The sequence below is a fragment of the Bombus impatiens genome, unplaced genomic scaffold (genome assembly GCF_000188095.3).
Source record: "Bombus impatiens unplaced genomic scaffold, BIMP_2.2 scf_0491, whole genome shotgun sequence".
Classification (NCBI taxonomy): domain Eukaryota; kingdom Metazoa; phylum Arthropoda; class Insecta; order Hymenoptera; family Apidae; genus Bombus; species Bombus impatiens.
In genome coordinates this window covers 342537-357933 of record NT_176910.1, presented here as the reverse complement: position 1 = coordinate 357933, position 15397 = coordinate 342537, and the positions used below count along the sequence as shown (strand labels likewise).

Below are 15397 nucleotides of genomic sequence, written 5' to 3'. Positions count from 1 at the left end.
CGCGAAAGAAACATTCAATCCGAACAGACTTAAGCAATACATACATATATTCTATCTATTATACAAATGATGTATAAGTATTAAAAAAAAATGATATGTATAGTCTGTTCAATGGGACGAGGTAGTAAATGTAAATAAAACTTAATTACTGTAGCTGCAAGTTTGGTTGCTGACTAGTGTCACTCGTTTCATTGGACAAACTGTACCACGGTCATATACATATACAGGCCTAGAAACTTCTATGGTGAGGGATATCACGATTATGTAGCATGTAAATATTTGTATTTAATGAAAACAGTAGGTGCCACATGCTATAATTTTGTGTCCCCTAAAGTGATATTTAACCATAGATAGGATTGTTTATGCATAGATAAAGTATACCTACTTATAAAAATTATAAAAAATTTACTGGATTATTTCTATACTTTGTTGAAATTATTTCGACTATTCGACATCAACGCCCTCTGTGTGGTGGGTAATACAGGAAATTTCGAGTTTCGGGACCAAGTCAAGGAAAATTATGAAGTAAAAAGACCGTCCAAAAGTTGAGTCATAAAAATCAACATAGAAGATAAAAAGGTTCAAATTCTGCATGCATGACATACTATGAATGCTCAGACAGAGACATTCAACTCATATCTCACAGGAACTTTGTTATCTTCCATATTGATTTTTCATGACTCAATTTTCGAACGGTTTTCTCTAGCCAGTATCGAGATCGGCTTATATTAAATCTAGGAGATTCTGAGATACTACAAAGTAGAAAACTACTATTCCGAAAATTGAAAAATCTGAGATATACATGTTGCTAGATTGAACAAATATATTTGTTACCAATTAACACGGTTGTGTCAACACAGATGAAAAATTTAGCGTAAGTCACTGCTGAGAAGCTTTATTTAAATCGGAGAGGAAATTCCTCTTTGCTACGTATTTTCTACGAAGTCAACCTTGATAATCATAATTCACTAGCGATGCGACTACTAGCCAATGGTTGAAGTGTCACATGATTAGTTATATTTACCCCTCCACTTCTCTTGACTCGACTTGGACAGAATGTCTCATATCTTTTGTTACGTCACATGTTTACATGTTGTATATACATATATTCCCATGTGCACATGCACATAAGTAGATAGGTTACAGCCGTTACAGGCCTGCAGGTTTCAAGAGGAACACTTATACAGACCTTCTTTCTGAACACTGAACACGCAGCAGACCTACAGTTCTCTGCATTAAAAAAAACAATGTTGAGAATTCTGATGAATTTGTCGGTGATTGAACTAGAAATTTCTTTTGCTCATTGAAATACATAACGAAAAATGGGAAATTACATGAGAAAAATTGCATCGATGTCAAATAATGCAGTGCACTCCGTATACCGTGGTCGCAAACGAAAGTGCATCGAGGAAGATGATTTTGATTCTGAATCGGATTACATCGATCGGACGCTTCAAACACCGAAAAAGTACGTGAATCTTGTAGTAAATAATCTTAACTTTATATTGGTTAATTAACCATGGCTATTATAAGATTCGATTGTCAATGCTATTAAACAGTATTTGCATCATCGATAAAAAAAGCTTCTTAATATTGTATCTAACAATGTTATATTGTCAACTGATTACTAAACCGTCTTTCATTTAAATGGTTTGATACATGTATATTGTAATTAATGCAATATTTTTAATTCTTACAGAAGGAAATTGCTGACAACAGCACAATACATTTACAAAACCTTGTTCCAAGAAGAAAAAGGAAGTGATATAACTGTGCTCATGTTGGGCAAAGCATGGAGGTTGCATAAAGTCTATATTAGTCAGGTAATGTCATTATTTTAATGTATCATATAAGTACATATATTTAATTTTTATGTTAAAATTTTATATATTACTTGCTTTTACAGAGTCCGTATTTTGCAAGTATGTTTTCAGGATCTTGGAGAGAAGCAAATGAGACAGTTATAAGTGTAGAAATTGCTGATCCTAACATTACATTGGATTGTAAATAATTCTTTATTTTTTATTCAAATTTCTTTTATTCTAATAATTAAAAGTAAGATTTGTATTTCTTAATTTTATATATTTTCAGCTCTTTTGACAGTCTTTGGTTCTTTTTACCAAGATGAAGTCAGTTTAGAACCAAAAGAGGTCATACCAATTTTGGCTACCTCTACATTATTTCAATTACAAGGATTAATTGACCAATGTACAGATATTATGGTAGAGACAACGAATATAAAAACTGTCGTTCCTTATTATAATGCTGCTGTATCTTATGGTGTGCCAGTAGTAAAAACTGCAGCAAAACGGTGGTTAGAAGTAAATCTCTTAGGATATGGATGGTTACATCCTACCTTTTTAAAAGAAATTACACCTGATTTGATGGTTGAATTGATTGCTAGTCCTGATTTAATTGCTATGCAAACAGAATTTTGCATATACATGATGTTACGTGTATGGTGAGTAGTGAAACATTAAGATAAGAAATGCATTTAAACAGAACTATATAATTATAAACTGTATTTCAGGCTATTTGTTCATGTACATAATAAAGAGGAAACACTTCAAATTGATGAATATTTTAGAAATCATAAATGGACGAAACCATTCCTTACAACAGAAGAAGGCAAAGAATTTGCAGCACCTTTTAAAGCTCTGAGAATGAAATATCTTTTATTGCACGATCAAGATGTAAAGATTTTATATAGTGACAACTTAATACCACATGAGTGGTTACATAATGCATATAAAGAACAATGGTTACATTTACTAAGAATAGATGCGAATAAAGATCGAGGGTAAGTTACAAAAGTTTTACTTTTTCTAAATGTATCCTTGATCTATGCTTAGGAAGATGGACATAGTAAAGAGTCTCAAATATGTGCCTCCTTTTTCCTTCCTCCCTTTTTTACAACCAGCTTTGTGGGCAGAACTTTCACACTAAAAAACCTACTCCCATGTTTATTCTACTTTAGGTATCTGTGACAATTATTTAATTTGCATAGTATAATACTGAAATATTTAATGAGCAGAAACAGCTGTAAAAACTTTCTATTTAACTATTTTAGACCAAAACAAATGAGTGAAGAAGAGTTTGCTCGTGAATGTTTCCGTTGCGGAAGGTGCATTGAAAAAGCTGGCGAGCATATTTGGAGATGGACAGCGTTTCATTTTGGATTAGATTTGGTGGTGTGCTTGGATAGTACTACTTTGAGGATTAAGAGAAATCATAGATTAGATACAGATCATATAAAAGCTAACCATAGCAAGCACAAAATAATTTTAAAGTTAGTATTTCTTTAATTATAACTTTTCAAATTTAGATTAGAATTTTTTAAAAATATTTACTTTCCAGAGTAAGTCTAATTTCATTGGACGAACAACGTCAAGTAAAACACATTCAGAGTTCGGGTATGCTTAGGTTGTCACTCCATAAGAATGAAGAAGTAAGTAGCATTTATGAATCTTTTAATCTTAAGAAACTATTCAAGTTGCTAAAAAGTTTGAGCTTACGTTGAGTTTACATTTTAGAAACAAGTGATGTCTCTGGATAAACAACTTACTTATCCTTTATATATATCAGTCAACATGCAAGTAGTTACTCCATTTGTATCAACGGAAAAGGAAAAATCAGCTGATATAATTATCTTGTCGAATACATAGCATATTGAACATTCAACGTTTTCGAAACATTCGAACTGAATCCAACGTACGCTTACCTCAGATAACAAACCGGCTGTTCCAATTTATAATACTTGAGTATGATTAAATGCTATAAATTTTGTTACTCACCCACGTGACTTTTATATTGTGGATATGCTAATTTCTGATTAAAATTTTTATAAATTCAAGTGCTTCTAGTCGACTAAATGGAATTACGATGTTAGTATATGTATACGAAGAAAGTTTCATTCTTCTGTTTTGTACTTTCCAGATATATTATAATTCAGATACTTATCTTTTCTTATGTGAAATTGCACTTATTACTTATAAAAAAATATTAAGACTATTAAAAAATGTAGCTAATTTTCAGGTGATGTCAATCATAAGAATTTTATTTTTATTAATTTCAAGTAATTAAGTGTTAAATTTTCTGAAAAGAAAATTGTCATACGAAATACCACAGTATTAGATATTTGCTTTCACTGGCACTTATGCATTTATATATTTATATGCCATGATGACACTAGTAACAGAATAGGCTAATTTTCAATTGATAATTTTATACATTCATAGTAAAAATAAAGATGTAATTGTGTAAGTTAATTCATAAACACGCTGATAGAGTACCTCTGTGTCTTCCGGACAGTTATCGAAACATCGACCTTCGTGCCTTATGAATGCCAATTTAAAAGTAAAAGTGAATATTACTATAAACAAATGAAAAATATTGTTTCTATTGCTAACTAACAGAAGCTTTTATACAAAATTTATTACTATTTGAAAGCTATTACTGCAGTGTTAAGAACATTTCCGATCTAAACGATAGATGTTCCTTCAGTTTTGCAAATAATCTATATGTGTATGGTGCTATTATATTATCTAATATGCGCGAAATTTTACTTTTTACTTATTATTATTATCCCTTATAATATATTACAGAGATTATTACATAAGAACTACTTAGTTTAGCATTCAAGATTTTTCTACATTTAATATGCATTATTTGCTTTAGGTTAACTTCTCGATATGGGAAAATATGATGTGTTCTATATAGCATCATCAAATATTATAATTTATTACTTACCTTTTTTAGCGAATCACACATATAATTTTGTGACTGGTTAATTACTTTGTTATAGCAACGATAAATTTTGAAAGTATATGAATGTACAACAATTTATACAAAATCGTATTGCGCGATAAGGCAGTTTCTTTGTCTTATTAATTAATTATAAACGAAGGTCATATAAGTCAATGATACATCACGAAAGAAAATATCATTTATTTCTGTATATTAACATTGGAATCGTCAAATAATAAATTAATTAACTTGCAAGGTTTCCGATATATGAAGTATAATTTTGATTCCGTCTCTTTGGTTTTTTTTTTGTAACCATTCAACACTTTATTGGCAGAATATTCTCTGTACATAGTGATGGATGTGTATAATGCAACATTAATAGAATATGATTATGAATATTGCAATAAAACCGAAATAGTACAATTAACATTGTGTTGACCTAGTACGTTTTATTAATTAAATGTATTCATAATATTAACATAAAATATTCAAATCGGTGATACCATTTAAACGATGTATTTTTCTGTTCTTTTTTCGATATGCTTGTATAAGGGAGGCAGTGTCGCCAGTAGTTTTATTTCATTGTGAAGTATGATGAATGATTATCGGCGAATGATATGTATGAAAATTAATTAAAACGTATTATGCAAGTAGTTACTCGGAAAAACAGTTTCGTTACATTCCGCTCGATGTTAGATGAAATTTCTACGATGTACCACAGGCACAGTAGAAGGAAAAAGGACAATAAGAAAAAATATTATTAATGTTTATTTTTATTCATTGTAGAACGTGACAGTTTCCTATGGTCATCGTTGATCACGATACATTTAGAGAAGTATAGCGAGAAAAGATTTCATTCACGTTTTGCCTATAGACACATCACAAAATACATATACACTCGCGCATTTCTTTGTTTATTACGGGTACCGCTATTATTTTTTTTTTTTCTGTGATAGACTGTATCAATTTTACATGCACTAAGTTAGAGCAATTCGCGACAAACTTCTAATCTTTCGAATCAAACTCTGAAATTGTCTAAACAACTATGTGATTATATTATCTTTTGTATTACATCTACATTCGAATTTTAAGTAAAAATAAAAAAGCTTACAGTATCACTAGGCATTTTTAAGATATAATGTTCAACTTTTAATTTTCTAAAAGAACCAATCAATCGACTAGTGTATGTAATTGAGCGGAACATAACGAAATACATATGTATGTATTTCTAACTGTCCTTATCATTTATTCTGTCCTTTATCTGTGGCTGTCTGTCTTGTTCTTATCTATTGCTCCAGATCTGTCATTTGAAAAGACATGCATTCGTCGTGTATTATGTATATCGGATGTAAGAAAAAGAAATAGAATCGTCGTGGAGTACAGAATTAAATTTTCCAGTGGAAATTCTTCTGACAATTCTTTTGAGACAATTGCGATTTGTATGAAGATACTACAAAGTACATGTAAGTACTTTCAAGCAAATATATAGTAAAACAATGTTTTCGTGCTTTTTTATCTGTCGTCAACCGCAGTCCACAATGAAACGAAATCGAAACCATGATTATCAAGCCTATTTGTACCTGATGTCCATATTTGCTACTATTTTCGAATACTTTTCCGTCTCTTAAGGTGTCAAAACGTTCGCCATCGTTTCTTCATGTCCTTTCTACTGAGGTCATCCGTATTTTATTTTGACCAGTACTCAATAATAACAAGAAAAACATGAATTAATAATAGCAATAATACGATAATATTAATAACGATGGTGATGATATTGATTAGTTAGTAGTAGCAGTTAATAGCTGTAGTACTGATGGTGCTGGTAGTAATTAGCAACCGTACTAATAATGTGACGATAGTGATGATATGACACAGTGACAACAACGATAGCGGGGATTAATTACATACGTACTGCGGTGAGACATATGTGTGTTCGTTTTTATTATATTTTTATTATTTTTTTTCGTTTGTTTCTTTCAATAAGCGTTCTACTTTACCCTCTACTTTCTCCATAGATGATAGTTTCTACATCTTCATTACAGTTTTCGTTTACGACCTCTGTATTTTTCTTGTGTTATTTTTTGGTTTTCTGTCCATGCTCTTTTTTTGTTTTAATTTACTGATTTCTTATTAGTTGACTACGGTTGAAGAAGTAGCAATGTTTCACTTCTTAATCGAACTATAATATATCTTTTAATAATTTTTTAGCGTTTCTCTGACGCGAATTGTATACGTATACACGCACACATGCACGCAGTCGCGTGCACACACAACGAACGCGCACTTACCATACACGCACACATACGCACATCAATATATATCTCTTTTTCTTCGTTTCGCGAGCCTCCGCTACCGTCTATCGTTTTACACAGCATTTTATTGCAAAAATCAGCGGAATACGGGTCGCAATCATAATGCCGGATTCTATTTATTTATTTTATCTTCGTTTAAACGAAGTGTAAAATAAATTATTCGTCGAAGATATGTCTTTCTATTTTGTTTGTTTCTTATTTTTTAAATTATTCTCGCATACTCATGTCGTATCTTACAAATTTGCGTACGGTGCCAGGCATTCATGAAAGCAACCCGATGTTACTTCTCTAAAAATAAGCTGTAATATCCTTCTTGCGTGCAATTCCATTTCTGTTTCTCTTCCAATAAAATATAATACATATTTGTATATATATGTATATATATATTATATATATTCTTTGAGGAATCCTTTTCCAGGTATAGTAATAAGTTTTTTCCCATCTCTTATTTACTACGCTTACGCGAGATATCTTGGGTGGTTTCACGTGCGGAGGCCGTGTGTATATTTTTATTTTTTCCCATTGAAATCTTACTGAAGTGTACTACTGAAATACGCTCTCGCGTATCTGGCAGTTTGTATCACCGTTAGAACTACTCTCTTGTAATTTGTCTACTTTTGCGAAATTCGTTCGAATCCTGGGACAGTCCATATATAATATATATCTCTATATGTACCATGCTCTCGATTGAGCGAATCTTTTTAGAAATATTAACAACAGAGGAGCTGTAATTACATTTCATCTCGTTAATAACCTCCGGTTCCCATGCCCCATTAGGACTTGTTATAAACGTAAAAAAATTCAACTTTACAATTTTGACGAAACTAACGAAACATTTGGTTTCCGAAACTGAAACTTTTGTTTGAATTCCATCAATTATTCTCAATCCCTCTTTCCTTAATAAAATCTAAAATTGATCGCAATCTAACCTGTACGCGCTTCAATTATGAACGAGCAGGCAAAGAACGTGTTGTTCCGGATCCGAACGGTCTTTTCTATTGAATCGTTGATTCAGTTTTTAGGCGTTAAGTGTTATCCGCTGGTGGCTGAATAGTTTAGGCTATGGAGAAGTGCGGCGAGGTTAAGACAGGTATTGCAAACGGGTACGAAAGAAGGAAACTCGGCATCGCCAGAATAACCATCAACAAGGATGTCAACGGCAGTAAGAAGGACGGTGTGTGGCTTTCGGCCGAGTTACAGAGATCACCGGTGCAAGCGCAGTAGACTGCGTGAACGTCGTGAGTACCTGATCTTACTAAGCAATCGCCATTGTCTCTCGCATCCGTTATGTATCCACAATCTCTGACAACCCTGATCTTCCCGTACACTGGAAATTCATCAAAGTCAGAACATTACAATGAGCGTTCATAATTTTTCAATAGACAGATAAATGTCAAATGATTAACTCGCTAGGAAATTAAACAGCCACAAAGATAAATCATTTATTTAAGAGGCTAGCCACTGCAGATCCGTGAAGATCATAACTATATTTGGCAATCTTTAAAGGAAAAATCATAAAATAAATCGAAAAATTGTTGAAATTTTCATCCTTGAGGAATACAATCGTATTTTTGCAATAAAATAACTGCACTGCAACGATAAGAATTTTTGAGGTGATCATTTAACCGACGTGCATAATTACGAGCATATATGGTTAATTACGGTATATTCGGTACATTACGGTGCGCATAATTACGGTTCGACATCTATAAGCATTAAAGAAATACATCTGGATCTTTAGAAATATTTATTTTTTTAGAAATGGTGAATATTTAAAAAAACATCTGGTTTCTAATTACGAAAGTATTGTGTGATAATGTCGATAACAAAGCAAGTTTTTAATGTGTAGGAAAATCCTTCAAAAATTGCCAAAGATATCTATATTATTCATGCTTCCAAGTAAACTTTAACATGTAGCTACTGAAATTCTTTGGAAGCTTGATTTCTTTGGTAATTGTATGTATCTTTATTTATGTATATGATGATCAGATCTACATATTTCACAGAGAATGAGAACAACTTCAGCAAAGTTCTACATTGAGGATACAGGTGACATCTTTTAATATCATACACGTGCGCACATTCGCGAAAAATGTGGATCTTGTGAGAGGATTATGTAAGTGCTATTTGAAAAAATCACGGGCAGCCTCGTGAATATTCTGCTTAACTGGTATTGTGAATCTGAAGGGGATGCTACACGTGTATCTTTTCTACTTTGATGCTAGAGATCTAATAACTTTTGGGGTTCGGTTGCCGCAATGCAGTCAGCTATTTGCCCTTATCCGATAACAAATATCAATGCATAGTAATTTGAATTTTAATGGTCTGTCACGGAATGTATAAATATTTTGTTGTATTTTTAGGCACGAAAACTTATACAATAATTTTACCAAAGTAAACAGTATTATGCATGCAACAGGCAATTACTAATTCATTAATTACTATCACATGTACCTTTTTGACTGATCTTTCGACAAAGAGTCGGCGCCAGGCTGCTCAGATGGTTTAAGCGGGGTCGAAAGCTGCAGTTCACCGTTCCAAGACTGTACGGATTGAAAGGATCGCCGCACCTTGGATCGTATGCGCTGTTGCATTTGTAGCATATTATTGCTTCTCCTGAAAAATGAATTTTATATCAAACGCCAAGCAAAAATGGAGATATTCTATCTAATATTAATATTCAAATCCAACTTATACCATAAGAATTTTTTATGAACAATTATATAGATATTGATTGAATTTTAGAATAATTGAAAAAAATAATGGAAGAAAGAAATTAAGAGGAAAGAATTCTTTTATAAATCACAATAAACTGGATTTTTGTTTCGTAATTATATGCTAAAATACCAGGCTATTCTATTGATTATAATAGGATAGGTGAGGATTTAGAAGTGCTGAAATCATTTTATAGGTTGTGGCTCCTTTCGCACTGCTCTTATCACATTCTTCAACTTACTCAAAACTAGGCCACTAATGTGTAGGTGCTTGTTACGATACATGTATGCAATTAATCTGTTAGTGTCTATTAAAAGCTTTAGAATGTAGATAAACATGCGAAAGGACTGTCGATAATTGTTTTCAATTGAAATACATCATCGTAAAACAATGAACAGGTACAATAAACTGAAAAAAGTTATCTATTCTTTATTAAGAATTATTTTATTATGAATTATCCTGAAGATTAAGATTCAGGATAAACGTTGATGAGTATTTTTGATGGTATCTAATGTTTCATAACGATTCCACATTGTAAGGTAATTTCGTTGATCGGTTAATGGAAATTTAATTTCTTCTAGAAATGACCATTTTGCTTGGAATTCAAGACGCTTCGTTTACGAAGTTCTGGTGATTCGCTACGGCCCTGCCGCGTTGTGACGTCACCACGCAACCCCATTCACCCTCCCAACAAGTCTGGTTACAGCACCAGCTGATATCGAGCAGGAAGACCCCGACCAATGCGCGCGATGACCTACTGATACACACATAAGAAAATAGGTCTAACGATAGAAGAATAAATGTTGCAAATTTTAGCAATAGAAATTTATTTGGAAACGGTATATTTGACGGTTATAACTTTTTAAACTTTCACTTTTGCAAAATTGAAACGTTACATTTTAATGAATTGTTTAACAGAAAAATTAAAAAACACTCTTACTTTTATGCTTGTCTGAAAGGTTTTCTATACATATTTCTTACTTTGTTAACAGAATCTGTTAAAGAGAAGAGTATCGATTATGGTTTAATGGATCATGCGTAATTTGGTAAAAGAAAATGTTTCGTTATTAATTAAAAAATAAAATTGTGTAAACGAGATTTTACATTCCCTTTTGATTAGCCGAATTCACCCCGAGAGCGCAGGAAAATATAGATGAGGTAGCTCGGTACCCTGACCTTGAATAAGTTCTGCAGGGCGTTTTACTGACTCGCGCCGTTCTAGCTTTCAATGGCAAGTTCTGCACTGTTAAAATACCAAATCTTTTGCTATTTGATTCACTAATAATGGAGAACGCTCTATAAAAGACTCATTTAATTAATAACCATTAATATTGCCTGTGACTATCAAATAATTTTTAACATTATTTTAACAAAAAGACCCAATTTTTTTGTCAATTTTCATACAACTACTAAAAGTCATTCAAGCATAAAATAGGCATTAGAGGTACGGTAGGTTACACCATAGTCACAAGAAGACAAAATCCCTCGGCGGTTCGATTAAAGAGGACAAGCTGATGTATCATGTTATTGTCAAGCTAAAGAAGCCTCCGTATTAACAAAGTAATAATTTTGACTTGCAAGTACAAGGCGTGAAAACATTGATCAGAATTGTGTGTGCACAGAAGATTCTTCAATGACATTTGAAACCACACGAGACGTTCGATCAGCAGTAAATAGGACAGGACAGCTGGGGTAAACGGTAGGGGTAAGTCGCGTGAGGAACCAACAAGCGCTGCGTGACATTGCAGGTCCTTATGTAATCGACAGGAATTGAAACGAAGGGATCGGCCCAGATGCCTCTCTCTCTCGTTGACATAAAAACATGCATAATAAGAAGAAACAGGGAAGAACATTGACTGAGATGATGGTTCGCTTACAACTATAGGATTTACTGATTTAGCATTTGATACTTTAAATTAGAAAACTTAAAGCTATCTGTAAAGATTATTTTTAAGTCAGTAAAATCTGCTTTTTTTTGTATATTGTTTGAAGTAAATGTGTATTCATGTTTTTCAATAATTTTAGGCACCAAAATAACTGAATATTTAGTTAATCTACGTGAACATTTGGAAGATATGACGTTACTCTGCTGACCATTAGGATTTATTTAAGTAGGTCGTCAGATTCATTCGAAGATGCGAACAACACTCACTGATGTACAGTTTGTATAAGCATAACGAGACAATCCAAATTTTATAAAAAATTTATCAATAAGGCAAGGTTAACGCGAGGAACGTCCCCTTGGTCACGGCACCACGCGGTGCAGGGAGAATAGAATTCGAAGGAGAGTGTGAGAGAATGCAGCGGGAGGGAGGGGAGAAAGTGGGTCGCTCGATAACCCTCGCGGGGGCCAGGTTCTATGAACCAAAATTCTAAATTTCAACAAATTGCATCAGCTAACAGATGATAATCATTTTTCTTGGACAGAAAATGACAGAGTGAACAATCAAGAAATAACTTAGAGATAAGTGAAGTCTCGCCGGTACTTTCTCCAGTTTGGTTCTGTCCGCGATACAGAAACAACCCGATTCAATTAGTAACTTTAAGTTTGACCAGTTACGAAATTGTACCTTTAAGGTTAGTGTCTAACGATTGAAGCGAATTACACGCAACAACGCTTCGCTTACGTCACATCACAATTTTATATTCTCAACGTTGCATCCGATTCAGACTTTTACAAAGACGTATTATAATTTTGAAGAGTATTTTTACTTCATACAATTGATGTGATGCGAACGTTCTATCCATGTTAAGCTATTTGTATCGAAGAGTTTTTATTCTTAAAATTTCCTATTCTGTCACCGATTTTCTTCGTCGTTTCTATCAACACGAATGTATTGTAGTAATTATTCCACAAACGTTAATTATGCATTAAACATTATAGAAATAATCACTTATTCCGAAATGTCGATACATTTGTATCGCACTGCCGCAGTGCTTTAAACTTTTGCGAAAGTCGCTCTCTTTAATGGGCCGACCTCCAGACCAGTTATTTCTATTGTTCCGAGAAATACATCCAGTTTACTAAGTATGTAAATCGACTTCTTATTTTGTCTTTTTGCAGTTACCATAAAATTTATGTGAAAAGCGAAAAATTACACTTTTTCGAGAAAATGATTATTTTTAATCATTCAGTATACGTTCCCGAAGTTTCTGTCCGATTTTAATCATTTTTTCTATTAAAAATACATCGTCTTACAATCTTATCTTTTCTTCTTGCGTGCGTGATACAGAATTGTATCCTCGACTTCCGGTAAGTTGTTTCCTTACCGCGCGATTTACTTTTATAACGAGATTCAATTTAGAAATTGAGTACGATCGGTTCCAGACGAGCATCGGGGAAGTACCACAAGTGCTACCATTGTACGAGTTCTCTGACAAACATCTAGAACACCATAATCCTCTACAGAACAGGAATGTCCTCTACAAAGTTATCTTACTTCATACTAATTGCCCTCATTTGCGTTAGTTATGTGTATCCACAGCCTATGACATAATCCATCGAAGTATCCATCTATAATATGAAGGACAAAGTTTTTGAAAACTGCCGACAGTTTACATCGATACGATTGGAAAGAAGATAGCTATCGAGCTGATAAAAAAGACGTGACTGAAAAGTTGCAAGGACTGCGGCCGATAAAAGCTCGATCGTACCTTTTATGTAACATTGAAATCAATAGCTCGTTTGTTCCGGCGTCTTTCTTTTCATAGCTCAAACGACTTCTGCTACCAAGAAGAAACTTTAGCCGATTTGTAACGATTCTCCGCTTGGCAGGATTTGCCATCGTCACGTGAAACGCGTGCAAAACTAATGATGCACTGTGATATGTCCTCCTATTATGTATGTATCTGCTCTTTCCGTTGATCACTGCATTGCGCAGCAACGTACGTGACTCTTTTAAAAAATTCGATCTTGTTCAATCGCTCTACGAATTTATAAGGTAATGAGAAGTTTTCTTTTTAACTGACTTCCGTCTTTCCATATATGAGTTACGAAACATTACGTAAAAGAAGCTTGAATTTTCTGTTGAAAAACTTGCTTAACTTTGTTCCAACGAAATATTATGTTGCGTGAAAATAGACAAAAAATAATCGCCGATTGGGATTAATAAGAACATATATTTTTCAGGCATGCAGTTCGCGTGCGCCGATTCAGAAGGAGAATTTACGATAAGAAGTAAAGAATTTTCATAGATTGATCGTAAATCTACTGGTTCGATAAGAAACTAGGTCTTTAAAGTAGCATGTATTTTGTTATCTTATATATTACTATAATTTCTTAATAGTTGCACAAACGTAGCTTCGTATATACGAAATTCTATGCGTTCTATAGATTGATCATAGACAATCGTTTCAGGATAAACGAATATTGAGATGAGATCAATGGTGATTGAAAGGGGGCGCGAAAAATTGGACTCACCGTGATGAATAGTCGACAGCAGAACCACGAGGACGAGGGTGACGATCGGCGCGAGACGGTTTGCAATCATGATCACGATCACCGGACCATGTGTTTCAGGCTAATCACGTTGCAGTCAGTCACTTCGGACGTGTTGCCTCCACCCTCGCTGCATGGAAAGTTCGCACGCGGCAGGTCTGATTATAATTGTGTTAATATTTATATAAATTTTCTGTAACTTGTAGAGCCTTCTCGAAAAATGAACAATGTTTGAAAGATATCGAGAACGAGTGAGAAGAATTTATATGATGGCAGTGTTCGATAGACAGGTCCTGTCTGTGATGTCTCTTTCTCCGTTCTCACGTCCGAAATGACTGAACAAACGTGTACGAACCTTCTGATTTCTTGCGTGGTGCACCGTACGTGATCGCGGACGCGTCGCGTCTGATGAGGGTCAGACGAGTTTCCGTCGGCTATGCGGCAGATCTGCCCCCTCTGGTTTTTCCATGCGCTTTACGTCCACTCACCGTTCACCACCGTACCCCACCAGTACTGGAACCAATTTTTCTTATCAAGGTAATAATAACTTTCTCATTACTGTTTTTCTTAAAATACGCCTAAATATTTTTTTTTAGATATTTTTCAAAATATTACAAAATATTTTCTCTTTATATTTGAAATTTACATAGAATTCATATTAATTAAAAATGTAATATTTAATCGATTCTTAAAAAGAAAATTTCGAAGTATGTGAGATAGAGTAAAAGTATAGTAAAATTAATCATGATCTTTTAATCATTTTGAGAAGATAATAAGCGTATCTGGGTTAAGATTGTATGTTTAAGGGTGAAATTTATCGTTCATTTTTCAAGAGGAAAAAATTTTACTTTGTTGAAAATTTTGAATTGAGAAAAGGTTGTATCGCATTTTGAATCATCCATTTTTTACAATATGAATAATTAATATTATAGTATTCTAGTTATTTTTATTAAACTCTAAAATTATGTAACAACGAATTCCAGTACTAGCGAATGTAGTTTTTTCTATGCAGATCATGTAAAACTATTCATGAAGTTGTGTTCGCATGTCAAATACTAACCTGGTAAACTCGATCTATGTACAGACTACAAATTGTAGTTCAGCAAGTAGTGAAGACCACTTATAATACACAGCCTGCAGTAGTATATGGACAATATAATCAGACATTGAAGACGCTTAAGAAATG

At 33.4% G+C, this 15397-nt stretch overlaps 2 protein-coding genes and 2 long non-coding RNA genes across 5 annotated transcripts; 3 read left to right on the top strand and 1 right to left on the bottom strand.

The window, feature by feature from the left end:
- The first annotated feature begins 228 nt into the window (after positions 1 to 228).
- On the top strand, positions 229 to 4493 carry LOC100749919 (protein germ cell-less). 2 transcript variants are annotated; one of them, XM_033321775.1, is made up of 9 exons: positions 229 to 244; positions 1164 to 1468; positions 1700 to 1823; positions 1907 to 2003; positions 2092 to 2461; positions 2531 to 2800; positions 3071 to 3289; positions 3358 to 3448; positions 3534 to 4493. In XM_033321775.1, exons 2-9 carry the CDS (start codon positions 1323 to 1325, stop codon positions 3663 to 3665), a joined length of 1449 nt encoding a protein of 482 aa, XP_033177666.1. In that variant the 5' UTR covers positions 229 to 244; positions 1164 to 1322; the 3' UTR covers positions 3666 to 4493. The 2 variants fall into 2 exon arrangements, with proteins under 2 accessions (XP_033177666.1, XP_012243299.1); XM_012387876.3 differs by lacking the exon at positions 229 to 244 and adding an exon at positions 598 to 874.
- A 796-nt stretch (positions 4494 to 5289) lies between these two features.
- On the bottom strand, positions 5290 to 14636 carry LOC100750040. Its single transcript, XM_003491010.4, has 3 exons — positions 14194 to 14636; positions 9513 to 9674; positions 5290 to 8385 (listed from the first exon to the last, which is right to left on the bottom strand). The coding sequence occupies exons 1-3, from the start codon at positions 14261 to 14263 to the stop codon at positions 8114 to 8116; spliced, it is 504 nt and encodes a 167-aa protein (XP_003491058.1). The 5' UTR covers positions 14264 to 14636; the 3' UTR covers positions 5290 to 8113.
- Positions 8381 to 10871, top strand: LOC112213157. The gene is made up of 2 exons (XR_002947038.2): positions 8381 to 8730; positions 8818 to 10871. It is a non-coding gene; the product is annotated as an uncharacterized LOC112213157 (long non-coding RNA).
- On the top strand, positions 13557 to 14339 carry LOC117151867. Its single transcript, XR_004462020.1, has 2 exons — positions 13557 to 13658; positions 13903 to 14339. It is a non-coding gene; the product is annotated as an uncharacterized LOC117151867 (long non-coding RNA).
- Positions 14637 to 15397: the final 761 nt, after the last annotated feature.